The following is a 27,841-nucleotide window of genomic DNA, read 5'->3' as shown; positions in this document are numbered from 1 at the left end:
CACTGTGCGAAACAGGATGCTGGAATAGATGGGCCTGATCCAGCAGGGCTGTTCTTATGTCCTCATGTAGGGCACAACTGCAACTGTTTTCTACCACATTGGCCCCCAGCAATTGGTATTCAAGCATAGACTGCCTTCATATATGGAGGTTTTATTGTACAAACATGTATAGTATTATTGATTTTATTTATTTATTAATTACATTTATATCCCACTCTTCCTCTGAAGAGCTCAGAGAGGTGTACATGGTTATTTTTCTCCTCACAACAACCCTGTGAGGTAGGTTAGGCTGAAAGATATATGACTGGCCCCAAGTCACCCAGTGAGCTTCACGGACGAATGGGGATTTAAACTCGGGTCTTCCTGGTCCTAGTGCAACACTCTAACAGCAATAATTTGACTCATTCATTTTTAAAGATATCTAAGCTAGTGGCCATCACTTTCTCTAGCACTTATATAGTTGTATTTCTTGTTTTTCCATTTCAGTAAAATGCCCAAGGAGTTAACATCACAATTGAAAAATACCACTGCATTTTATTTTTAAAAAGCAACATCAACATGAATCATACAACATAAAAATATGATGTCAGTCCTTGCCCCAAGGTGCTTACAATCTAAGTTAAACACCACCATAAAAACATTCTCTAAAAAGTCGGCCCCTGCCAGCACTCTGACTGCAGCATTCTGCACCAGCTGGGGCCAGAGATTTGGGAAGAGAGGGATTCTGCCTGAAATGTCACATCAGCCTCCTGATCAGGGATCCATGATAAATAAGGGTGGTGGGTTTTTCCACATTTGAACAGGGTTAGGGTATCTTGGGACCTGAGGGGAGAAGAACAGGGAGGTGGGAACCAGGACTGGAGAGATACCCATTGACAGAGTTTTGCCTTTTCTGAGAAGAGTTTGTAGTGTAATTTATTTTGCTGGTCACCTTTATATCCCTCTTTTCTTCCATCATGCAGTTAAACTGTGGTGTTGACAACCATTAATGAACTACGGTGTCTTTAAGAAATATTTTCTGAGGAAAGTGGGGGGACTCTGGATAAGGGGGCGGGGGGAGAAATCAGACTTCTATTTTCAGCTTTGGTTGAAGGGAGAGGAAGCCAGAAAAGGGACTCCTGGTCTAAAAAGCTTTGATTTCTTCTTAATTGCCCTGGTCTGGAGAAGAAAACGAGCTGGGCCTGGGAGGAAGATCACGTGGCTGCCTCAGAGGGAGAGGGTGAGGAGACTATTTCTATACACAAGAAAGAAGGGGCAGACGGTCCCTCTGGTGAAGGAGGCTCCTGAGAAAGCGTAGAGTGGGGCTGCTGTATCAGCATCGGAAAACGTCAGTCGCGGCCCAGCACAATCCAGGGACACTCGGACCCTCTTCAACGCCCCACACAGGGACAGAGGAGTCCATTTAGGGGAGGTGAAGGCCCTGTATTGACCTCCCAATTTCCCGACAGCCCAGATCCCTTCCTCAGGACCTAATTCAAAACAGCCCTTTCTCTTCACAGACTTGCTGGCGACCCCCACAGCCCAGTCTCCCTCACCTCCCACAGCCACTTCCCAGGAATGTCTGCCTGCTGAGTATCCCTCACATCCCAGCACGCAAGGCCAGCAGTCGAATCTCTCAGGATTCTGGGGCAGATCTTGATATTTTTCTCCACATGTCAGGCTTTTAGGATCCTCGGACATGATGAGCCTGGGATTTGCTGTGTCTGGATCCAAAATGACGTTTGCTGTTGAGGGGGAGAAGAAAAGGAAGGGAACAGAAGCAGAGTCAGCTGAGAGATGGAGGGAAGTCAGGGGCCTTACGAGGTTCTTCAATGATTCGGGACCAAGGTCCACAGGCCCTTTCTTAGTCCAACTCAATCACGCCCACCCTCCAAGAATAATGGCTTCTTCTTTCTTGGGAAGGGAGAATAGGATTACATCCCCTGAGCCAATGTGGTGCAGTGGATAGAGAGCTGGAGGAGGACTGGGGAGATCTGGATTCAAACCCTCCCCTGGTCAGCCATGAAGCTGACTGAATGACTCTTAGCTAGACATTCTCCACCCCCCTCATCTGCCTCCCAGGATTGTTGTGGAAATAAAATGGAGAAGGAAAAACAATTTAGACTAGCCTGTGCTTCTTGGAGGAAGGGCAGCTCCAAAGCTTGCAAATGATAAGATACCCTTACGTGTGTCTGTCTATTCAGGACTTGGAGGGCCCAGGGCAAGAATTTGTCCCCCCCACACTTCGGACCAGGCCGAGGAACTCACTAGCAGTGATCCCTGCTAAAGGAGCCAAGAGGCACCATTGAAAGGGATGGTTCTCTTGTACTGAATGGGGGGTGGGGGGGAGCCACTGTCCCTCTCCAACCCCAGCACAGACAGCATCAGTGGTGGCTGCTGGTGTCTACTTGGTGTTTCTTTTTAGCCTGTGAGTCCTTTGGGGACAGGGAAGCAACTTTTGTTCCTTTTTCTATGTAAACTGCTTTGACTTTTGTTGAAAAGCTGTATATAAATCTTTGTAGTTGTAGTTGCTATGTTGGATAGATTCAGATGAAGACAGGTTCTTGTTGTTTAGGGCTTTAGACAGATCCTTGAATGGACCTGAGAACAAACTTTCATTCAGTGCAAAAGAGAGCAAGATAGTCCTAATATCTTCCAGACCAGATGCCCCTGATATGATTGGCCGTCACGTTTTGCAGCAATTTCAGCTTCCAAAGACTTTGAAAGGACAGCCTCACATGGAACGCATTGCAGATTATGACCAAGCTATGCACTTGGTTAGGTTGGGTGGGGTTTGTTAGAGTCATAGTATATAAAACCTGAGCCTGGGGTGCCCAAACCTGTTAGGGTTTATGGGCAGGAGATAGACAGATATTGGGGTGGGCGGGACGAGAGAGAGCGCAGAGTATTTCAGGTGCTAACTCACTCCCATTACATCAAAAACGAACAATGTCTCAGGGGCAACAACTTGTAAACAATAAGCATGAAGACTGATTTAAGGTTACACTAATCTACTTTATTCACAAGTACATGGTAGTAAGAAAGACCTAAACCCTAGCTGCTACCTACATGGTCGTCAGACAAAGTTCTGGGAAGAAGGAGGAGGAGGAGGTCACTCTCCCAGGAGGTCCCCGAATATTTTCTATCAAGGTGGAGGAGTCATAGAAGCAGAGATAAAGCAGGAAAGAGAAGTAGGCCCTGACTATCTCTACTCCTAATGCCCCTAGTGGTCATTTGGGTTATCAGGGCAAAAGGTCAATACCATCTGGGAGCTGGGAGAGAGGTATGATGGGAGAATAATGTGCAGATCTGCTGGGTGGGAGTTGCAGGGAAATTGGGTGTTTGGAAGGGGAGAGATCTGGGTGGTGGAAAAGGTTGCATGGAGTACTCCACACATCTCTGCTACAAGGGAGATAGGAACATAGGATGCTGCCATATACTGAGTCAGATCATTGGTCTATTGAGCCCAGTATTGTCTTCACAGACTTGCAGTGGCTTCTTCAAAATGCAGGCAGGAATCTCCCTCAGCACTATTTTTGAGAAGCCAGGGAGAGAACGTGAAACCTTCTGCTCTTCCCAGAGCGGCTCCATCCCCTGAGGGGAATATCTTACAGTGCTCACACATCAAGTCTCCCATTTATATGCAACCAGGGCAGACCCTGCTTAGCTCAGGGGACAATCCATGCTTGCTACCACAAGACCAGCTCTCCTCTGCAGGGAGATGCTGCAGGAGAATCTCTGTAAAGAGATTCAGCAGGTGAGTGGGAAGAAGGTGTGGGGGAGACTAGGGCTGTGAGTGATTGCTCACCAGGCACATGAGGTGCCAGAGGGCTCATGCCAGGCAATCGTGGTCACAGCTGACTGGTGGGCATCCAGGAATAAAGCCAAGTCCAGGATGACCCCCAGAGATTGCCTCTCTTCTTGCAGAGGGAGTGCTCTCCAGTCCAAAAAAGGCTAAACCCTTCTTCCTGCATCAGCTCTCCTACTGATCAAAAGCACCTCTGTCTAGTCTGGAACAAGTCTCAGACCATCACTTCCTCCAGGCACCCATTGAAATGACCACCACCTTCTTGGGATCGAATGGCATAGTGAGATTGAGTGGGATGTCATCAGCCTTCTAACAGTGTTCAAACCTCAGATGGCCTCTCCTTGCAGGTTTATGTAGAAGGGTTTTTCATTGATTCATCAATGATCTAGAAGTAGGGGTAAGCAGTGAGGTGGCCAGATTTGCAGATGATACCAAAGTCTTTCAGCTAGTGAAATCCAAAATGGATTGTGAGGAGCTCCAAAAGGATCTCTCCAAATTGGGTGAGTGGGCAACAAAATGGCAAATGTGGTTCGGTGTTGGCAAGTGTAAAGTGATGCACAGTGGGACGAAAAACCCCAATTTCAAGTATACACTGATGGGATCTGAGCTGTCGGTGACTGACCAGGAGAGGGATCTTGGCATCATGGAGGACAGCTCATTGAAAGTGTCAACTCAATGTGCGGCAGCTGTGAAAAAGGCCAATTCCATGCTAGGGATCATTAGGAAGGGGATTGAAAATAAAACTGCTAATATTATGATGCCCTTATACAAAACTATGGTGTGGACACACCTGGAGTACTGCGTACAATTCTGGTCACCACAACTAAAAAAGGACATTGTAGAACTGGAAAAGGTGCAGAAGAGGGCAACCAAGATGATCAGGGGCCTAGAGCACCTTTCTTATGAGGCAAGGCTCCAAAACCTGGGGCTATTTAATTTAAAAAAAAGACGACTGTGGGGAGACATGATAGAGGTCTATAAAATCATGCATGGTGTGGAAAAAGTGGATGGAGAGAAATAATTCTCCCTCTCACGTAACACTAGAACTAGGGGTCATCCCATGAAATTGATTGCCAGGAAATTTACGACCAACAATCGGAGTTACTTTTTCACACAACACATAATCAACTTGTAGAATTCACTGCCACAAGATGTGGTGACAGCCAACAACCTGGATGGCTTTAAAAGGGGTTTAGATAACTTCAAGGAAGAAAGGTCTATCAACAGCTACTAGTCAGAGGGCTATAGGCCACCTTCACCCTCAAAGGCAGGATGCCTCTAAGTACCAGTTGCAGGGAGTAACAGCAGGAAAGAGGGCATGCCCTCAACTCCTGCCTGTAGGCTTCCAGTGGCATCTGGTGGGCCACTGTGTGAAATAGGATGGACTAGATGGGCCTTGGGCCTGATCTAGCAAGACCGTTCTTATGTTCTTATAGGGGACCTGGACAGAGATGCTCTTACCCCTCAACTTCCAGGTGGAGGTTCATGGCCTCCACACACTCTGGGGCCCCCAAATTCTCTTTAGTCTGTCCTGGGTGGTCTGGTAGCTGTGCCACCGGCCTGTGCTGTACCAGGCAGCTGAGCATGACTGGTGAAGGTGGCATCCAAGTGCCCAATCTCCCTCCCACTCTGCATGGCCAGGACTGGCAGGATTGTCAATGCAAAATGTAGTATCTGCAGGTCAGTGTGTTGAGCACATTCCTTTTCTTGAGCATTTTGTGGAGTATAAAATACTGCGTGTGACTGAGAGCCTGACACATGCCTTTCACTAAACTCACCGATTTGGCTTCTATTGATTCCTACTTAGAACCAATCCCAATCTTTGCTATTATAAAGGTTACCATATTGCTCTTCATGCCTGTATTGACTCCATTTGATGTGCCACATTCCAGATCCCCAAGACCATCTGTGCCCACAACCTTTGTGTCTGTAGGTGGCTGGTCATTCTTGGAGCCCCACCCCACTGGTACTACGGGACCCATCAAGGGCAATTAGCTGAGGGCCCTCTGAAACCTGGGGTCGTTTCTGCCTTGATTGGTTCTCCATATTTACCTTTCTGCAGTGGAAGTCCAGATACCAGAGTGTCTGGGGAAGCAAAGGGAACAGATATTAAGCATCATCATATCACCATGCTGATAACAAATCCACTTTCCTTGAGTAGCTGGGTCATTGGAACTCCTGGCGAGATAGCCATGAAATAGCTGAAACAAGCCCCAAAGTCTCCCTGTCTCTCCTCCCCATCTTCATTTCCCCCCCTCCCTTCTGCCCCAGTCCATTCTCCCCCTCCCAGTCTGCTTTCCCTTGCCGGCCAGCCCGGCCAGCACATTCCCTCCCGGCCCGCCACTTCCGCCATTTTCTCGCCCCGTCCCTGGCGCTATCCAGGCAGCTGCTAGCAAACTCTCGTGAGAGCTGCCACACATGGGATTAGCGATGGATACACGTTGGAGAAACATATATATGAAGGTGTTATAACTTAGTATTTAGAACTTTTTAACTTACTGCACATGCAGGAGAATAGAAGTGTTAAGGTTAAATTGTATGCTCCTTCAAAAGAGCACACGGGTGCCCCTTTAGTTCAGGTGAGTTGGGGGGGGGGGAAACAGGTTCCAGCATTATAAGCCTCAAAGACAATCCACTAACCATCTTATCAACATTAGTGCCCAGACACGTATTCCATCTAGCGTGTTCTGTGTCATAGAGGAATGCCTTACATGTTCATATATTTCAATAACCTCTACCTTGCTCTGTATTCAATAAAATATATTTTAATTGGATTTGATTGATTGATTGATTGAACAATAAGGTCTCTCCGAGATGACCCAGAGACCAACCTGGCTGCCGCATTCTGGACCAACTGCAGTTTCTGGACTACATACAAAGGCAGCCCCACAAAGAGCGCATTGCAGTAATCCAGCCTAGAGGTGACCAGCATAAGTACTACAGTTCTGAGGTCATTTATCTCAAGAAACAGACGCAACTGGCATATCAGCCGAAGCCGATAAAAGGCACCTCTGGCCACTGCCTCAACCTGGGACACCAGGGAGAGGTTTGTGTCCAGAAGCACCCCCAGACTGCGTATCTGCTCCTTCTGGGAAGTGTGACCCCATCCAGAACTGGCAGATCAAAATCATCTCCTGAGTTCTGACCCCACACACTAAGTACCTCTGTCTTAACTGGTTTCAGCTCAGCTTGTTACCTCTCATCCAGCCCATCACTGCCTCCAGTCAGTAGTGATGTGCATGCCTCCAAACCGGTCCGGATGGGCACGGGTGTGTGTGTGTGTGTTTGTAGCTTTAAGTGCGGGGGGGGGGGTAGCACTTCCCCCCCCCCACCACTCTTCCTCCTCCGGTGCTGTGACTTTTGCAAAAGTTTCTGGGGCGGCAGCGTTCCTCCCTGCCGCCCCTGGCCCCGTCGTTAGCCTGCTAGACCTAAAATACACTCCACGCATGCGCCCCTTCTGGCGCGCGTGTGCATTTGTCGCCGCCGCGCGTGCGCTCCTTACACGTCACACGGCAGTACTACCCCCGCGCCCTTAAAGCTACAACCCCCTCCGTGCCGAGCCGCTGGACCGGCTCGGAACCGGACCGGTTCGGAGGCCTCCAGAATGGCCTCCGGACCGGTTCGGGCGCACCCCCACCAGTCAGGCATTTAGGGAGGTTATGCCTTCTCCTGATGATGCTGACAAGGAGAAAAAGATTTGGATGTCATCAGCATATTGATAACACCCTGCACCAAATCTCCTGATGATCAATCCCAGCAGTTTCATGTAGATGTTAAACAACAATAGAAGTGTGCAGAGCTGGTAGAAAGAAACTACAGGTGGACTTGTATGTGGGAAGTAATAGAATTCTATAAAACACTTGACTAGATCAATAAAACCTTGGGCTTGCCAGTTACCACAGGATCTTTTCACTCATTGGCCAGAACACTGGAAAACAAAGAGGTTGGCTGGATCACCTTCAGGTTTTTCCTTTTATCTCCACATATAAAAGGGTTAAAGGATTGTTTAAAAACATGGGATTGAGGAAAGGATCTTGTAAGAATACATCATAATTTAGATCTGCTAACTGAGAAAAGTGATTCTCTTTATTTAGCGGGGGAGAGCAACTGACCCTATCCATCCTCAGTGCAGCATCGCTCCAGTGGGTGTTGATGGTGTCAATCTTATGTTTCTTTTCAGATTGCAAGCCCTTTGGGGACAGGGAGCCATTTATTTATTTATTTATATGTGAACTGCTTTGGAAACTTTTGTTGAAAAGCAGTATCTAAGTATTTGTAGTCATTGTTATATAATTAATGACATCCCCTTCAAGCCATTTTTCACTACAAATCTCACTTGCATCATGACCCTGAGTTCTGAGGCCCCTCATCCAGGGGTTGGTGTGGACAGTTTGGGGGATGAGTCAGGACAGGAAACCCTGGGCCCCAAAACATCTCAGCCAGGGGGTGAAGGAGACAGTGGGGGGAATGAGTTGGGATGGGAAGTCCCAGCTGTGCCAGATCCACCCCCTCCACAAGGACGAGAGGATACACCCTGGACGGTGTCCTCAGACTCAAAGGACTCCGCAGACAATCCACCTGCTGAGAGGGGGACTCCTCACCTTCACCACAGCTTCTGTCTGAGGAATAGGGCACAGGCCCTCTAAGCTCTCCAGCCCCCCACAGAAAGGGGCATGGCCAGGATCCATGATCCTTTAAAAGGGCTCAGCCTGCTTCAGGACTTTGCTGAAGCAACACAGTAGTTGTAGTAGTTCCCAAGTAGACCCAGCTTACTGGCTTGACCTTGGCTTGCTTTGACCTTGACTCCCGCCTGCTTCTACTTGTACCCCACTTACTGCATCTTAACCCTCACTGGTTTGACTGTGACTCGCACAGCTCCTGCATAGACCTGACTTACGGGCTCTTGACTCTGGCTTGTTGGACCTCCATTCATGCTCCTTCTTGACAGAAGAAGCAGCAGGACCTTAGCCTGTTGACCCTGCCTTGCTCCTGTCACAGGGCCAGTTCACCTTGATTTCTGCCGGCCATGATACATTACAAATCATGACAGCTCTACAAATGGACCTAATTCCACAGCAGTCTCTTAAAAATGGCTCTAGGTACCTCAATCAGATCATTAGGGGTGTCTTTCCAGTCTTGCAGAGTGCTTCTGGAGTGGGGGCAGGACTCGGAAGTATTAGGGCTCTGGGGCAACATGGCTCCTGCTAGGGCAGTAGTGGCCGGTGAGGGCACCCCCAGGTGGACGGTAGCAAGAGGCACCTTGAACCCTAAATTAGAAGGTGCTGACCTCTGTCCCAGCTGAACCGGCAAGCTGTTCCAGGCAGCAGCACGCCACCCAGCACACCCTGAGATGATATATCATTGGTCATCTCTCCTTTAAGCCATTCCTCATTACCTTGGAACTGCTTCATGACACCCTCCAGAAAGGCGCTTATGTCAGAGAAGTCCCAGATCCTCCACTTCAGGGCAGGAGGAAAAGCCACTGGATTCTTCTTGTCATATGTTTTCTCCGTCTCACACCTGGTGGGGAGCAAAGACATTCATGCTTCATCCATCCCATTTAGAATCTACAAGCACAGCAGATGAATGGAAGGCAATGAAACAGGAGAGATAAAGAAAAGTGATCGAGGTGATTGGGGGTGGGAATTGTCCCTCATGATGGCTGCTGGCACCCCACAAGTGAGGCATTTGCAAACCAAACTAGTGGCAGCCTCACATTTCCTCGTGTGTGTGTGCAGTCATGTGATTTCTCCTTTTCCTAAACATCATATGACATCATGCTCAGCATTTCCCTTCCTTGATGGCTGTTCTTTGCAAGGGACATGTAGCTTTTTTTTTGCATTTAAAATTTTATTGGTTTTTACAATATCTTATTATTTATTATTATTATTTATTACATTTATAAAGCGCCCCATCCAGAGGCTCTGGGCAGTGTACAATAACTTTAAAAGACATAAAACCACAATTAAAACAATGCTAAAACAATATAAAAACAATTCAAAAATGATTAAAACTATTTAAAACTAATTAAAATACTTTTAAAAACAACAACACTTTATAAGCCTTGGAAGGTCAGGCCAAATAAATAGGTTTTTAGGGCTCTCTTAAAGGCCGACAGCGAGCCTAAACTGCGGATATCTGCCGGGAGTGCATTCCATAGACCAGGAGCAGCTGCAGAAAAGGCCCGGTTCCGAATTGCCACCAGATGTACCGGTGGCAACCAGAGACGGACCTCTCCAGATGACCTCAACGAGCGATGGGGATCATACCGAAGAAGGTGCTCTCTGAGGTAACCCAGACCCAAGCCGTTCAGGGTTTTTAAGGTAATAACCAGCACATTGTATACCGCCCGGAAACACATTGGCAGCCAGTGCAGCTGTTTTAAGACAGGCATAATTTGATCTCTCCGGGTTACCCCGGAGACCAATCTGGCTGCCGCATTTTGGACTAACTGAAGTTTCCAAACTACGTACAAAGGCAGCCCCATGTACAGTGCATTGCAGTAGTCAAACCTGGAGGTTACCAGCTGATGCACCACTGTTTTGAGATCGTTCTCTTCAAGGAATGGACACAGCTGTTGAATCAGCCGAAGCTGATAGAAAGTGCTCCTGGCCATAGCCTCCACCTAAGATACCATGGTGAGGCCTGGATCCAAGAGCACTCCCAAGCTGCGTACCTGTGGTACGTCCATGACAATGGGGAGACCACAGGATCCCCCACCCACGGAACACCGCCCTGATCCGAACAAAAGACCAAATCAAGTGTGTGGCCAGCAACATGAGTTGGTCCTGAAACTAGTTGGGATAGGCCCATAGTTGTCATGGCCGCTATGAACTCCTGAGCCGCACCAGACAAGTCAGCCTCACAATGGATATTGAAGTCACCCAGAACCAAAAGTCTGGGTGACTCCAACACCAACTCAGAGACCAACTCCGTCAGCTCAGTTAGGGAGTCAGTTGGGCAGTGGGGTGGATGGTACACCAACAGAATCCCCAATCTATCCTTAGTTGCCAGCCTTAGAAAAACACACTCAATGTAAGTCAAATGTCGCACAGGGGCCCTGGTAAGGGAGATGGTATTCTTGTGGACCACAGCCACTCCACCCCCCACCCACATCCCCTGGCCTGCTCCACAACAGAGTAGCCCGGCGGAAGAAGCTGAGCCCAGACTGGCCCACTAGATTCCCCCATCCAGATCTCAGTTATACAAGCCAGGTTGGCTCCCTCATCCATGATCAAGTCATGGATGATTTCGGTCTTATTCTGAACCGACCTGGCATTGCAAAGGAGCAAGACTAGGTTCTGTGGGAAGTTGGAACAGCTCCCCGAGGCCAGAGAGCTGACAAGACAGCCGGAAGTGGAAACAGTTACTAAATTACTGGTTACCCTTCCCCTGTAATGGCCAGCTGCTCTGCCAACGCCAATTCTTCTATTCCCCACCAGGACAGTAATAGCTGCCCCTGAGCTACTGGACACACACCTGGCATCATTCTGCCCAAGAGAGCCCAAACACATGACAACAGAAGGCCTGGCACAACCCAATAAAAGAGAGAACTAACAACAGACAACCCTGTCCTTGGGGACAGGTGAAACAAACAAGTCAAGCACTGAGAGAGAAGGCACAGGTGAAACAGGGCAGTAATCACAAGCCAAGCCTGTCCTTCAGAAGGTCTGGGGCTGCAAAAACAAACCTCCTCAAAAGAGACAGGAATGCACAGATTGTTAATATCTTAACAAACCAATTGCATTTAATTAAGTAAATATTGACTTCCCGCTTACCAGTCTGCATGGTTCATATTAGCTATACATATCTACCATTGCTATAATAATTCAAAACATATATACTCCACATTGCAAACTCGATTTTACCCTACCCAACCTGCTGTTGTTACTAAATTTCAAACCCTGCTGAAAACCATATTGGAAAAATAGTTCTTTAAGTAAAGTAAGAATGGTTCCCAATCTTCTTTGAAACATTCCAAGTTTTCATCCCTTATAAGTGCTGTAGGTTTTGCCATCTCAGCATATTCCAAAATTTGTATCAACCAATCTTCTTTTGAGGGCATTTTATTATCTTTCCATTTCTGCACATATACTATTCTAGCTGCCGTGGTTGCATACATAAAAAATGTTAAGTTTCTTCTGGAGAACTATCCTTGCGTTATTCCCAGCAGGAAGGATTCTGGCCTCTTAGGAAATGACATTTTAAAAATTTTCATATCCCAAAAGGCCTTTGCCTTCCTGCATGAAAAAAGGTTCCTTCACATTGTCCACATTTCCAACATTTGTTTGGAACATTTTTATACATTAATGCTATTTTTTTTTGGTGTCAAATACCACCTGTACATCATCTTATAATAATTTTCTTTTAAAGTATAACATGCAGTGAACTTTAAATCAGTTTTCCATAATTTTCCCCAAGCTGCTGTATCTATATTATGACCCACATCTTGAGTGGGACATGGAGCTTTTGAGCTCCATGACATCACACCAGATATTTCCTTTCTCTAGGTGTCACTGGAGAGATAGGGGCCTTTCCCAGATGGCAGGCTTTACTGCAGGATTAAGTGGGGTCAAGTAGGGCAAGTTATGAGGTCATATATTACCCGCATATAAGCAAAATAAAAGTAATTCGAAGAAACCTGAGGGCCGTTCGCATAGGGCTGCCTTGATGCAGTTTCTCTCCATTCCTTCCAAACTTTAACCCTGCCCCATTCATACCGCCTGCTCCCGGGTCTTTCTCTGGTCCCTTATGGCCAGTGGCTCTCAAGAGGAGGCAGGCTGCCATTCCTTTTCTCACCTACTGTGCATGCGTCGTGTGCATTTCTGAAACTTTTTATTTCACCCATGAAAATTATTTTCCATTTCCATTTTTTAAAAATTATTTTGAAGGAGCCATTTGCTAGAGCGATGACTTGCAAAACCAGGCACAGACCTTCCCCCCAACCCCCCCCCCCAACAAAAAAACCCTGTGTTAGAATTGCGGGTGCCACTCTTCTGCCGGGTTTTATGCTGTCTTTTCATTTGTGCACAGGACATCGTTTTGATGTACCTCATTCCTTTATAATTGCGGAGGGGGGCCCTGTTTACTTCCACAAGATCAGCGACTCACCAAACAGACCACATCAACTTTTTGCTGTGCACCACAGCAAGCAGCCTCTCAAGTGATCATCAGTGATGTGTGGCATTGAGAAAAGATGGGAAAGTTGGGATGGGAAACAGATGGGAAAGAGCCAGCGTGGTGTAGTGGTTAGAGTGCTGGACTAGGACCGGGGAGACCCGAGTTCAAATTCCCATTAAGCCATGATAATAGCTGGGTGACTCTGGGCCAGTCACTTCTCTCTCAGCCTAACCTACTTCACAGGGTTGTTGTGAGGAGAAACTCAAGTATGTAGTACACCGCTCTGGGCTCCTTGGAGTAAGAGCGGGATATAAATGTAAATTATTTTAAAAAAGTTTATTGGAATCCCCATTTGAATTGGGGCAAGTTGAAGTGTAATTAAATTCACTATAAGGCTACTTTTGGAGCAACCATGTGTAGCATGCCCCACTGAACCTCCGCCAAGCCCATTTGATGAATACCGCAGCTCTGGCTACGGGCAGGATATTGTTCCGCTTGCTGACAAGGTCTCACTACACCACATGGCCTATCAAGTGTTCCGTGTTGTAGGGCACAGATCACAGACCATTGCTCAAATCTCTAGATCAACTGTGATTTTAAATAAATGCTACACTTGGAAATAAATGTAGAATTTAGTTTCTCCGATAGTTGGCCTTTTGAAGAGCTTCTGTTAACCATGCAGGAACAGAATTCTCTATTAGTCAAGATTGCACTATTGGGAAGGGGAAATTCCACCAGCCCAATCAAATCGCAGAGCCCGACGGGTTATGTGACGACCGAAATGGTTCGTCACATACTATCTAGACCCTGCCTAGCATCATGAAGCTGTAAGGGAAATGAGTGGGTTCCACTTACCTCTCCAAGGTCCTTCTAACATCCTAGAGTGGGGGGAAGAGAAAGAAGAAAGAACTCAGTTAGTGATGTCATCAGAGAGCTTAGGAAATAGGAAGCTTGGCCTGATCCAGCAAAGCTCTTCTTATAGACTTCAGTTAATAGAGCCATCTCCTTCTTAGAAGCCAGAGCCACTCCCTCTGGAGACCAAGGGAAGGAGGTCTGTCACTTCCTCCTCCTGCTCCCTCCAGATGTCAAAGCAGCAACCAAGGTACAGAGGTGGAAGTTAGAAACGGAAGTAGATCAGGGGAGGATTCTAAGAGGCCCTTTGTGGCTTGTCCCATTGGGGAGGAGCCTCTGTCCGTGTCCAGCTTTCACAAAAGGAAATACCCAGGCTGTACAACCAGGGATTGGGGAACTTTGCAACTGGCGGTTACGAATATGACAAATATTTACATTCCAGTTTTCAACAGAAGTCCCGTTAAGCGGTTTGCACAGATATAAATAAATAAATAGATATAAATAAATGAATGGCTCCCTGTCCCCAAAGGGCTCACAATCTTAAAAAAGCAACATAAGACAGACACCAGCAACAGCCACTGGAGGGATGCTGTGCTGGGGCTGGAGAGGGCCAGTTGCTCTCCCCCTGCAAAATAAAGAGAGAATTGCCACTTTTCAAAGGTGCCTCTTTGCTCAGTTAGCAGCAGTTCTGCTGGGGGTCAGAGGAGATGGGAAGCTACTGAGTGATGGAGGGGCCTGGAGCCATCACTGTCCAGTCCGCAGCATAGAAGCAGGGCATGTGAGAGCTGCCAGGCACCTCGGAGGCCTTCTAGGCCCACCTCCTGCTCAGTGATGGAATCTGCTCAAGTCTCCCTGGCAGTGGCCATCTCGCCTTTGCATGAGGCAGACTGTTCCATAGTCAAAGAGCTCTTAGAGTGAGGAAATTCTGCCTCTTGTCTAGTTCCGATCTGTTTTTGTCATTGCAACACATTGGTTCTAGTCCTGCCCTCAATGAGGAGCAACAGAACAAGCCCACTCCTTCTTCTATGAGAGCACCCTTCAGATAGTCAAAGACGTCTATCCTGTCTCCCCTTTGTCTTGTCTTTTTCTCTCTTCTCTTCTCCAGGCTAAGCATACCCAGGTCCTTCCACCATTCCTCACAGGACTTGGTTTCCAGACCCCTCATCATCTGGGTTGCAAACCTCTGAATCTCTTCCAGTCTATCAATGGTATTCTTAAAATATTGGGCCCTAAACAGGACACGTGTGGTGAGACTTCTGGCAGCAGGTGATTCAGGGGCTGTGGTGAGGAAAATATGGGAAGCTGCCTTCTACCGAGTCAGACCATTGGTCCATCTAGCTCAGTATCGCCAACACAGACTGGCAGTTGCTTCTCCAAGGCTGCAGGCAGGAGTCTCTCTCAGCCCTATCTTGGAGATGCAGCCAGGGAGGGAACTTGGAACCTTCTGCATGGAAGCAGGCAGGTGCTCTTCCCAGGGTGGCCCCATCCCCTAAGAGATCCCCATCTCTTACAGTGCTCCCACATGTAATCACCCATTCCAATGCAAACCAGGGCAGACCCTGCTTAGCAAAGGGGACACTTCATGCTTGCTACCACAAGATGTGGCCTGTCCATATTATGCACCATCCAGACATTTTATATGTTTCTCCAACTAAATCCATTGTGAGCAGTCAGGAAGATAAATTCAGTGAAGATCTTAAAAATAAACAAATAAAGAAGTATGAGGAGGAGGAGAAGAGATTTCAGCCCTGCAAGAGTACAAAAGAAGAGCCCTGAGAGATCAGACCTTCCAGTCCAGCCTCCTGATTGCTGCCAACCATGAGCAGCCAGATTAGCTTCCAGAAGCCCACAAGCAGAGCATGATGGCAACAGTCTTTTATTGGGAGACTTGAGAAAAGCATGCATTAGCAGAGAGATGAAAATGGCAGGAAATGCCATGAAAGGGAATCCTGTAGCTCACAGTGGTCCAAAGACAGGACTCCTGGGTGTTCCTGAACATAAGAAACCCAGTTATCAACACCATAAACGAGACTCCCTCACTGCTTGTACAGGTGAAGGAATTGTGGAAAGGTTTGGATGTAGCCTTACCCTGGACAGGAGTCCGTGGTGTTTCTGCTACTGTCTTTAGCTGAAGTTGCACATGTAGCAAATTAAAATGGGAACATAAGAACAGACCTGCTGAATCAGGCCCAAGGCCCATCTAGTCCAGCGCCCTGTTTCACACAGTGGCCCACCAGATGCCTCCGGGAAGCCACAGGCAAGAGCTGAGGTCATGCCCCCTCTCCTCCTGTTACTCCCCTGCAATAGGTATTCAGAGGCATCCTGCCTCTGCGGCTGGAGGTGGCCTATAGCCCTCAGAGTAGTAGCCGTTGATAGACCTCTCCTCCATGAATTTATCCAAACCCCTCTTAAAGTCATCTAGGTTGTAGGCTGTCACCACATCTTGTGGCAGAGAATTCCATAGGTTAATTATGCACACACACCGGTCTGACACTGAGGGTATGGCAAGAGGGTATGAGGCTGCCCCACGCCAGCCGGCAGCGGAAACAAGGCGGCGGGAAGAGGGGAGAGCACCCTCCCTGCTCCTTAAAGGCAACCCTCCCCCCTGAACTAGCCATACTGGTTCGTGCACATTCCTAGAGGGGAGGGCTAGGCTAGGACCTCTTTCTCCGATGTGCAAGTTGTCATCTTCCCATTCCATGTTTCATGTGGAAGAGAATTCCGAAATGGAATCCCTGCCCTGCAGTCTGAAGTGGTGCCTCGCATTCTCCCCCATCCAGGTTCTCCTGCCTCCTGCTAGGGCATGCATGGACCAGGCCTCACCTGCAGAAGTTCACTCGCTGGCTGCTGACGTTTCTCCTCCATCTCTTGAATGAAACTTGCCAAGGAGGAGAGCTCCTTGGAGACTGTGGCCAGGTGCGCATCCCTTTTGATCGCAATCTCTTTCTCCAGCTCCTCCATCTGGGCCAGCAAACGTTTCTCTTGCTCCTCCAGAAACTGGTGCAGTTGTCTGAACTCAGCCCTCGTCTTCTGCTTGTCTGCTTTTGTTTGCTCCTGGAACAAGCACATTTTAAGAGGAGAGAACAAGTGATGTCAGGAATACCGTCAATCTTTGCAGTGTCAGAAAGCGATGTATGAGAATGGTGCAAGCGAGCCTAACTCCCTTTTGAAATTTAGCCTTGACCCTGAGTGAAACTGTTCCAGAGACAGTCGTTTGGAGCCAGAAGTCAGACAAGCCTTAGAGGGACCAAAATAACTCCATCGGGCAACCTGAACTTGTGCAAATAGCCTGGGATAGCAGAAAACTCACCCTGAATCCTTCCTGTTTACTACTTCTTCCAAGTTGTGCTGAGGGACTTATTGATTTATTTTTATTTATTTAAAATATTTCTACCCCACCCATACAGTAAACTACTGCTTGGTGCGGCTCACAACATTTATAAAATAGATACAATGCAAAATAAGACTAATGAAATTAACCAAATTAAGTTAAACAGTTAAAAACCCAAGTATAAATTGATAATTTGGCTAAAACCACAATCAGAATTGTCGGGAATTATCTATGAGAAGAGAAACCTCTTATCATTATAGCAGAGTGCACAGAGGCACAACACAGCGGATTTAGTTAGGCATGCGTGTATGCTGAGAGTAATGTAACTTGGAGCCAGTTCATATTTTCAAATCAGTATAAATGGTATACAGGTGAAACTCGGAAAATTAGAATATCGTGCAAAAGTCCATTAATTTCAGTAATGCAAATTAAAAGGTGAAACTGATATATGAGACAGACGCATTACATGCAAACCGAGATAAGTCAAGCCTTAATTTGTTATAATTGTGATGATCATGGCGTACAGCTCATGAAAACCCCCAAATCCACAATCTCAGAAAATTAGAATATTACATGGAACCAAGAAGACAAGGATTGAAGAAAAGAACAATATCGGACCTCTGAAAAGTATACAGTATACTGTGCTTGACTGGCCAGCAAACTCTCCTGACCTGACCCCATAGAGAATCTATGGGGCATTGCCAAGAGAAGGATGAGAGACATGAGACCAAACAATGCAGAATTGCTGAAGGCCGCTAATGAAGCATCCTGGTCTTCCATAATACCTCATCAGTGCCACAGGCTGATAGCATCCATGCCACGCTGCACTGAGGCAGTAATTGCTGCAAAAGGGGCCCAAACCAAGTACTGAATACATATGCATGCTTATACTTTTCAGAGGTTCGATATTGTTCTATTCTTCAATCCTTGTCTTCTTGGTTCCATGTAATATTCTAATTTTCTGAGATTGTGGATTTGGGGTTTTCATGAGCTGTACGCCATGATCATCACAATTATAACAAATTAAGGCTTGACTTATCTTGCTTTGCATGTAATGTGTCTGTCTCATATATCCGTTTCACCTTTTAATTTGCATTACTGAAATTAATGGACTTTTGCACGATATTCTAATTTTCCGAGTTTCACCTGTATATTAGAGAACTCCATTCTAGATAGGAAAGTAAGGAGATGGGATCTCTAATCTGTCTAGCTAGCTGGATGTAGATGGATTCTGCATCTCTGCACACATGGTGCAGGGGAGAGGACCTTGCATGTTGCAAGGTAGAAGGAAGGGAAGAGAGGGGAAAGGAAGGAAGTCCCTAAGAGTAGCAATCTACATATCAAAGGGATACTGTCAGAGCAGTAGAGAAGGGATGACCAATGTCTTGACCCTCTAGCCCTCTGACTCACTAGTCTGTCCTCCTATATCATTGAGACAAGAGTCAGCGCATAGTCCTTCACTTCCAACAAGAATTATGGTTGTTGTTTAAGTTTCAAATAAAAAGTTTTTTAAAAGCTAAAAACTGAGAATCATAAAAACTAAAGAACCTACCAGATATAAGCAACAAGCAAACCATTAAAAAGCCTCATTTAAAAGATGACGCTATTCACACAAGCGATCAAAACCGGGCTGGGCTCCCTTCGCTCGGTTTTGATCAGTCATGAGAACCATGCAGGTGAGCCCATTGGTCCTCTGGCCATTAGCCCACCTAACTACCCTCCTCTTAAATGAGGTTAATGGCACGAGTGCTCCATTTTTATTGCTAATTTGTCATCCAGCAGCTGCAGCTGGCACACTTGGGGTGTGGGGGAGAGGGGTCCGCAGGAAGGAACTGTGCCTTCCTGGGATTCAGCGGGGGGGGGGGACACAGCAGTGCTCCCGTTCCCCAACTCCTGGAGCTCCTGACGGAGCCGCGGCCAGGCGCAGGAGGGCCTGAGGGAGGGAGGGAGCATGGCGAAGTTGTTCAGGGAGGGCGTTCCAAAGCCGAGAGGCCACAAATGAAAAGGCCCTGTCTCTACTGCCCGCCAACCGGATCTGTTAGTGGCGGGGCCATGAGCAGGGCCTGAGATGAGTGGAGGGCCCTGGCAGGCTCATAAGCAGAAGGTTCCAAGATCTCTCCCTGGAATCACCAAAAAAGGGCTGAGAGAGACTCCAGCCTGCAACCTTGGAGAAGCCGCTGCCAGTCTGTGTGTAGGTAAAAATGGACCAATGGACTGATTCGGTAGAAGGCAGCTTCCCATGTTTTCCTCCCCACTCACCACAGCCCCTGAATCACCTGCTGCCAGAAGCCACTGCCTCATTATACAGCCAACCTGCTCAAGCCATTCCAAATAACAAAGGATCCGAGAAGCAGGGCTGTCCTGGGCTTTGGTCTCTTTTGCAGGCTGTATACTCAATGGCTGACATCCTGACTGCATGGCTCCATAGTACCATTCAGCTCAGCGGGGAAAGACTTGATGCTTGACTAACAAGCAGAAGGTTGCTGGTTCAAATCCACACTGGTACTATACTGGGCAGCAGCGATATAGGAAGATGCTGAAAGGCATCATCTCACACTGTGTGGGAGGAGACAATGGTAAACCCCTCCTGTATTCTACCAAAGAAAACCACAGGGCTTTGTGGGTGCCAGGAGTCGAAATTGACTTGATGGCACACTTTACTTTACTATTCAGTAGTTACTCTACAAGACCTAGAGTAACTTGGTCCTTGATGAGTCCTTGAGGACTCATCCATCCAAGAGTCCTCAAAGAACTCAAATGTGAAATTGCCGACCTCTTTGCTAAAATTCTCAACTTATCCCTGAAATCGGGCTCTGTACCAGAGGACTGGAGAGTAGCAAATGTAACACTGATTTTCAAAAAGGGATCCAGGGGTGATCCGGGAAATTACAGGCCAGTTAGCCGAACGTCTGTTCCAGGCAAATGGATGGAAAGCATCCTCAAGGATAAAATTGTAAAGCACCTAGAAGAACAGGCCCTGCTGGGAGGGAGCCAGCATGGCTTCCGCAAAGGTAAATCTTGCCTCACCAACCTTTTGGACTTCTTTGAGGGTGTCAACGAGTGTGTGGACCCAGGTGATCCAGTTGACATAGTATACCTGGACTTCCAAAAAGCTGTTGACAAAGTTCCTCATCAAAGATTCCTGAGGAAACTTAGCAGTTATGGGAGAAGGGGACAAGTACATGTGTGGAATGCTAACTGGTTGAAAGACAGGAAACAGAGGGTAGGTATAAATGGAGAGTTTTCAAAATGGAGGGAAATAAGAAGTGGGGTCCCCCAGGGATCTGTACTGGGACCGGTGCTTTATAATTTATTCATCAATGATCTAGAAGCAGGGGTAAGCAGCAAGGTGGCCAGATTTGCAGATGATACCAAACTCTTTCGGGTAGTGAAATCCAAAACGGATTGTGAGGAGTTCCAAAGGGATCTCTCCAAACTGGGGAAGTGGGCGACAAAGTGGCAAATGCAGTTCAATGCTGGCAAGTGTAAAGTGATGCACACTGGGACGAAAAACCCCAACTTCAAGTATATGCTGATGGGATCCGAGATGTCGGTGACGGACCAGGAGAGGGATCTTGGGGTTGTGGTGGACAGCTCGTTGAAAGTGTCAACTCAATGTGTGGCAGCTGTGAAAAATGCCAATTTCATGCTAGGGATCATTAGAAAGGGGATTGAAAATAAAACGGCTAATATTATAATGCCCTTATACAAAACTATGGTGCGACCACACTTGGAATACTGCGTACAATTCTGGTCACCACATCTTAAAAAGGACATTGTTGAACTGGAAAAGGTGCAGAAGAGGGCAACCAAGATGATCAGGGGCCTAGAGCACCTTTCTTATGAGGCAAGACTACAACACCTGAGGCTTTTTAGTTTAGAAAAAAGACGACTGCGGGGAGACCTGATAGAGGTCTATAAAATCATTCATGGTGTGGAGAAAGTGGAGAGAAAGAAATTCTTCTCCCTCTCACACAACACTAGAACCAGGGGTCACTCCATGAAATTGACTGCCAGGAGGTCTAGGACCAACAAACGGAAGTACTTTTTCACACAACACGTGATCCACTTGTGGAACTCTCTGCCACAGGATGTGATGACAGCCAACAACCTGGATGGCTTTAAGAGGGGTTTAGATAACTTCATGGAGGAGAGGTCCATCAATGGCTACTAGTTTGAGGGCTGTGGGCCACCTCCAGCTTCAAAGGCAGGATGGCCCTGAGAACCAGTTGCAGGGGAGTAATGGCAGGAGAGAGGGCACGCCCTCAACTCCTACCTGTGGCTTCCAGCGGCATCTGGTGGGCCACTGTGAGAAACAGGATGCTCGACTAGATGGGCATCCTTGGGCCTGATCCAGCAGGGCTGTTCTTATGACCTAAATTTCAATCGGACTACCTCTAGTCAATTCAACAAGAATGTCAGGCAATGAGGCTATTCTCATGACCAGCAAAAATCGGGCTACGAGATCCTAGCCTGATTTTTGCTGCTTGTGTAAACCACCGGGCTCACAGGTGAGCCCGGTGGTTTACTAGCGGCTAACCCGCTTGAGAAGCCCTCTCCTTAGCCCAGGTTAGCAAAGTGAATGCTCCACTAACCGGGGTTAATGGATCATGTGCTGCCGTGGCTCGTCTCCGTGCTGCGGCAACTCACAAGGAGACCCCCGACTGGGAGGCTAAAAAGCAGCCTCCTGGCTTGGGGGTCTCTCCGCCCGCCCAGGCAGGGCTTGCTGATTGTCTGCGGGGAGAGTGGGCTTAGCTCTCCCATTCGGGAGACCCGCCTCAATGTCTCCACACATGGTTTCGTGTGATTTCCACTTCCCATTCCTAGTGACACTTACAAGCAGATCCTGGCTTTTCTTTTCTATGTCTCCTTTATACGCCAGCATTTTTTCCTCTTTCTTCCTCAAAGTCTTTATAAGGCTGCAGATCTGATCCTGAAGAGAAAACAAATGTTCACGTTCGATTCCTCCTTGGAGATTTACTATATGAAAGAATCAAAACTAAGAAAAAGGCAGAACACTGTGGAAAACTGTGAACACGAAGAAAAAGGTTGAACACTGTGCTTGGCATTGCTTTTCAGGAAGGTTCCCCCAACAGTTCCCCTGTGAATTGTTATCCCATTGGAATAAAAAAACTGATGCCTATAAAACAGTCAAGGCATATAATGCATAGCAGATACAGTTGAAGTACATGCTGCAGACCCTCTGAGATGGCAGAGAGGAACACCACATCCAGGGTCCAAAGCTTCAGACAGATCCCTTCTTTCCACCCTTTAGTATTCCCAGGAGTTTCTCAGCACCTAAGATCCAGATTTACCAGAGATGGCTAAAGAAAAAGTACAGTGTAAAAGGAAGTTTGGAGTGCGTGCAGGTCAGAGGCCCAGATCCTTCGCAAACCTCCTTTGTCTAAAAGGGAACACGTCTGAACTACTGACCTGAGAAGATCCCGGGTCATCGAACTGGCAGTTTCTGGGATGGTACGTAGATATTGGAATGCCTTTCTACTACGACGACAAATATGGATATACTGCTTTTCAACAAAAGTTCCCAAAGCGGTTGACATAGATTTAAATAAATGAGATGGCTCCCTGTCCCCAAAGGGCTCACAATCTAAAAAGAAACATAAGATAGACCCTGGAAACAGCCACTGGAGGGATGCTGTGCTGGGGATGGATAGGGCCAATTGCTCTCCCCCTGCCCCTGCTCAATAAAGAGAATCACCACTTTAAAAGAGGGCCTCTTTGCTCAGCAGGGGAGCTAATTTCCTAACTCATCTCTAAATTTGACTGTTAAACTAAGAAACAGCAGTATCTGGTCCAGGAAGGATTCCTCCCCCTCAGTGATTAACATACAAAACTCCTTAGATGGAGATTTGTCTGCAGCTGGGCCAAGACTAGCAATCAGAAACTTCCAAGTATCCAGGGTGGTTTCCCTTCCAATTTGTAAGAGAAAGAACCAGCAGCAGGATCCAACAGAAAAAGGTTTCTTTCTCTAAGTCCACAACCATAGGAAAAACCATCAAGGTGATCCTGAGGAAGATTTTCTTTTCATTCCCCTTCAACACATAATCATTCCTGAACCTCTTCACATCTTTTCTTCCTTCCATTCAATTCAAGGAACCCAACCTCAGAACCAGCCAACTGTACAGTCCTACCCCTTGAAAAACCTGGAGAGCGAAACCAGCCAGGGATTCTTGGCTGCACAGATCACTAATCCTGAAACAATCCACCCAGAACACTCAGAGAGAAAGGGCCTTGCTAACCTCCCTCCAGAGATCTCCGCTGCACAGATCTCTGCCAGAACTCCATCTACCCCATTGCAAAACACAGAGAGAAAACTGGTGGATGTGCAGACAGTCCAGAGATTCTTGGCTGCATCAACCTCTGCCAAAAAGAGCTGTTTTCAGTCTCAGCCTCAAGTTTCATTCTCTCACCTGAGAGGCTGAAAGTCAAGTAAAGTGTGCCATTGAGTCAGTATCGACTCCTGGCAAACACAGAGCTCTGTGGTTGTCTTTGGTAGAATACAGGAGGGGCTTACCATTGCCCTCCCACACAGTGTGAGATGATGCCTTTCAGCATCTTCCTATATTGCTGCCGCCCGATATAGTACCAGTGGGGATTCGAACGGGCAATCTTCTGCTTGTTAATCAAGCATTTCCCCGCTGCGCTGAATGGTACTACTGAGCCATACAGTCAGGATGTCAGTCATTGAGTATACAGCCTGCAAAAGAGACCAAAGCCCAGGACAGCCCTGCTTCTCAGATCCTTTGTTACTTGGAATGGCTTGAGCAGGTTGGTTGGCTGTATAATGAGGCAGTGGCTTCTGGCAGCAGGTGATTCAGGGGCTGTGGTGAGTGGGGAGGGAAACATGGGAAGCTGCCTTCTACCGAGTCAGACCATTGGTCCATCTAGCTCAGTATTGCCAACACAGACTGGCAGCGGCTTCTCCAAGGCTGTAGGCAGGAGTCTCTCTCAGTCCTTTCTTGGAGATGCTGCCAGGGAGAGAACTTGGAACCTTCTCCATTCTCACCTGAGAGCAGCCCTGCAGAACATAAGGCCCGGGAGCCGGATTTGGCCCACGGGGACATTTTTGATGGCCCAGGTAGCCAGCAGGAGCCCCGAAATTTGGCATTTGTGTGGGGCTGGAAAGGTGTCACACACAAGCACCTGAGCAAGGACAGGGCTTATTTTATGTCCACTATTTTTGGTTGAATGCAGCCCATGGGGGGAGGGAAGGACACAACTAACTAGTAATTGCTTTAATATTTATCTTTATAATTAATTTTACTGAAATAATCAGTGCACTGAAAAGTGACTTAAAGTGCCCCCCACCCCACCCGATACATCCTCATCGTTGTTTCTGGCCCCCTGGAACATTTGTGTTGTGCACTCCTGCCTGAGAGACGGAAATTCAAGTCAAGTGTGCCATTGAATCGGTGTCGACTCCTGGCGAACACAGAGCCCTGTGGTTGTCTTTGGTAGAATACAGGAGGGGTTGACCATTGTTATCTCCCGTGCAGTTTGTGATGATGCCTTTCAGTATCTTCCTATATTGCTGCTGCCTGATAGAGGAGTTTCCCATCATCTGGGAAACATACCAGCAGGGATTCGAACCGGCAACCTCTGGCTTGCTAGTCTAGCCATTTCCCCGCTGCGCCATTAGATGTCTGTTGAGAGGCTGAAACCTCCTCCAAAAATTGAGCTCAGATAGGAAGGTAGGGATGCAGAGGAAACAGTTCATGTGGCCAGGGCAGGGACTGGGGAGCAACCATTCATTCCCAAGGGCTCCCCTGCCTGCTAACCCGGCCAAAGAGCAAGAGCTTCCTCTGTCCCAGCAGGTGGAGAGGGGGAAGAGCCCCTCCCTGATCTCCCCTCCCTTGATCAACAGCTGCAAAGGGTGGCTGATGTTGGTGTCCCAGTGTGTGTGCCAGGAATGGTCACGGTCCGGATAAGGACAGCCCTGCTGGATCAGGCCCAAGGCCTCTCTAGTCCTGCATCCTGCTTCACACAGCGCCTCACCAGATGCCTCTGGAAAGCCCTCAGGCAAGAGGTGAGGACATGCCTGCTCACCTGCTGTTGCTCCCCTGCGATTGTTATTGAGAGGGATCTTGCCTCTGAGGCTGAAGGTGGTCCACAGCCACCAGACTAGTAGCCAGAGAGACCTGTCCTCCATGAATTTCTCTAAGCCCCTTTTGAAGCCAAGAAGAACATAAGAACAGCCCCGCTGGATGCCCCAAGCTCCATGGATCTGCCTATTCCAACATGGGTTTTGGACAGGGCAGTATGATTGAAAAGCCAGCCTGTGCATCCTGTCCTGGACAGTGTGCCTACCTCTGCCTACCCATTCCTGCTGTGGTGAAGGGCAGGTCAACTGGAGTGCAGCCCTGCCAACTGCCCCATAGCAGGGAAGGAGTGACAGTACGTGCCACTTGCTTTCCTGGCTCCCCGCTTTTCTAGGTGGCCCAATCGGTTTCAAAGTGCTCTGGACTTTGCCGAAGGCACCCAAGTGTGTTTGGAGCTGCTGTGCTTGCCCGGTCCTCCATCGGGGCCAAGGGGAGTGGGACCAGTGTTCCCTCTTACAGGGATATCCAGATGCTGTTGACTACAACTCCCAGAATACCCAGGTGCAATGGTTTTTGCTTGGGAGTTATGGGAGTTGTAGTCAACATCTGGGAATCCCTTATAGAGGGAACACTGCGTGGGATTGGTGCTGCCCTCTAGCTGTTAGCAGGGGAATGGCTGTTGGGAGGGCATCCAGCGCCTAGGAAGCCATTGGGGAGGGGTCATGCCCTGCGGCAACCTCACAGAGCTGGCAGCAAGCCAAAGAGGTTGACTGTGTGGGCAGAACTGGCAATGTTCCAAGCAGGGAGGGGAATTGTGTGATCCAACGCAGGCCCAACCCCCAGAGCTAACCCTGATATCTGAAAATGATTAGGAGAACTAGTCCCAAGTGAGTCAAGTTCCCAAATCCCCTTGAAATCATGAGGCCAAAGACATTTCCAGCCTCTGAGATAGAAAAGACACAAAGAAGCAGTGGCTGACATACTGCACAGCAGGCCACCCATCCAAGAGGGGCATGTCTGTGCTGCTTCCCAGTCACTGAACAGGCCCCTCTTTCTCCTTCCTCTTCCCTGCCTGCTGCTAAGGGGTGCACAGTCACTGTTGGGCCACTACTGGCCATCATCACCAATTTCAGGAACAGCAGAGCAGCCATTGCACACAGCTGAGGAGCAAAGAAACAGTTTTCCACATTCACAAGTGAGGGGAAGCAAGCTGGGCACGACATCAGCCAGTATTTCTCCCAACCCATCCCCAAGTTCAGGTACAGAATATTATAGCTCAGACAAATGGGCACAAATTAAAGAACTGAGGTACAAATTAAATCATCCCTGCTAACTGAGCAAGGAGGCTCCTTTTGAAAGTGGTGATTCTCTTTATTGAGCAGGGGGAGAGCAATTGGCCCTATCCATCCCCAGCACGGCATCCCTCCAGTGGCTGTTACTGATGTCTATCTTAGGTTTCCTTTTTTAGATTGTGAGCCCTTTGGGGACAGGGAGCCCTTCTATTTTATGTCTATGTAAACCACTTTGGGAACCTTTTGTTGAAAAGCAGTATATAAATATGCATAGTATTTGTATTCATAAATAGCACCTATCAACTGTCTGCCTCTCATGCGGCTATTCATGTCCTAAGCCCTCCAGCCCTGACAAGGAACTTAGGAGCCCCTCCCCCAAATGATGCAAATTACATAAAATGCATAAAACAGTATTGGAAGATTATAAATGTTTTATAAGTTTTTGACCAATATTGAAACAGTAGTACTGAGACACAAACACCCATTTCTCACTGAACAGCTTTTCTCCTCTCACAGCATGCACTGTGCTTTCCATGGTTTCTTCTCCAGAGGGACACACACAGATATTTTTCCATGTACTTTGTCTTGTGCTCTTGCACAATGATCATATACACCCTTTGTACCTTCTGGGGCTCTCAAAATCTTGGTTGTTTTGGGTCACCATATTGCAGGAAACTTCAGGCTCACTAGCCAGACCGAGAGATGCAGCTGGCTTGTCACAGTCCAGCCAAGAGGGCTGCTGCCTGTTTGGGGTGGGGGGCCAAATAGAGACTTCATGCCTGGGTTTCAGCTGCAGATGAGCAGACTTCAGCCAAGAGAAAGAAGAAGAAAGGAAAGGAAAGACCAGGTGACTTCTAATCACTTGCTGGGGAGAACTGAACAATAACATGTTTTTCGCACACCACAAAACCCCGTTCACAGCGATTTCCTACCTTGTACTCTTCGTAAGCCTCTTCCAGAGGAATCACCTTGTGGTTTTCATGCTCCTTGGATCTATCACACACCACACAGATGGAGCTTTCGTGGTCTTTGCAGAAGAGTTTCAGGGGCTCTCGGTGTTTCTCACAGACTCTCTCCTCTCCTTCGGTCTTGTTTCCTCCCTGAAGACTGAGTTTCTTGGCTATCTCTACAACACTTTTCAGTTGCCGATTTGGGATGAACTTGCTTTGCTGAACAGTTTCTCTACACTGAGGGCAGAAAGCCTCTGTGTCCGGCTCCCCGCAGCACTGGGTCAGGCAGGCTCGGCAGAAATTGTGCCCACACTCCACGATGGTCACGGGGTCCTTGAAATACTCCAGACAGACGGAGCAAGTGGCTTCCTCACAGAGATCCCTGACCGCACCCGGAGCTGCCATGGCTGCCTCACACTGACTGAAAACATCCCAGGTTTTACTTTCGT

The 27,841-nt window shown here is 47.8% G+C and overlaps 1 protein-coding gene and 1 long non-coding RNA gene across 2 annotated transcripts; one reads left to right on the top strand and one right to left on the bottom strand.

Annotated features, from left to right (window-relative positions):
- Positions 1-135: 135 nt before the first annotated feature.
- LOC128342707 (E3 ubiquitin-protein ligase TRIM7-like) lies at positions 136-27,841 on the bottom strand. The gene is made up of 7 exons (XM_053290454.1): positions 27,375-27,841; positions 21,928-22,023; positions 16,583-16,813; positions 13,763-13,785; positions 9,183-9,307; positions 5,840-5,872; positions 136-1,724 (listed from the first exon to the last, which is right to left on the bottom strand). Exons 1-7 carry the CDS (start codon positions 27,795-27,797, stop codon positions 1,207-1,209), a joined length of 1,449 nt encoding a protein of 482 aa, XP_053146429.1. The 5' UTR covers positions 27,798-27,841; the 3' UTR covers positions 136-1,206.
- LOC128342719 (uncharacterized) lies at positions 1,053-2,506 on the top strand. Its single transcript, XR_008315128.1, has 2 exons — positions 1,053-1,219; positions 1,500-2,506. It is a non-coding gene; the product is annotated as an uncharacterized LOC128342719 (long non-coding RNA).

Source organism: Hemicordylus capensis, chromosome 2 (assembly GCF_027244095.1).
Source record: "Hemicordylus capensis ecotype Gifberg chromosome 2, rHemCap1.1.pri, whole genome shotgun sequence".
Classification (NCBI taxonomy): domain Eukaryota; kingdom Metazoa; phylum Chordata; class Lepidosauria; order Squamata; family Cordylidae; genus Hemicordylus; species Hemicordylus capensis.
The sequence above is the reverse complement of the archived record's forward strand: the minus strand, read 5'-3'. Positions and strand labels throughout refer to the sequence as shown.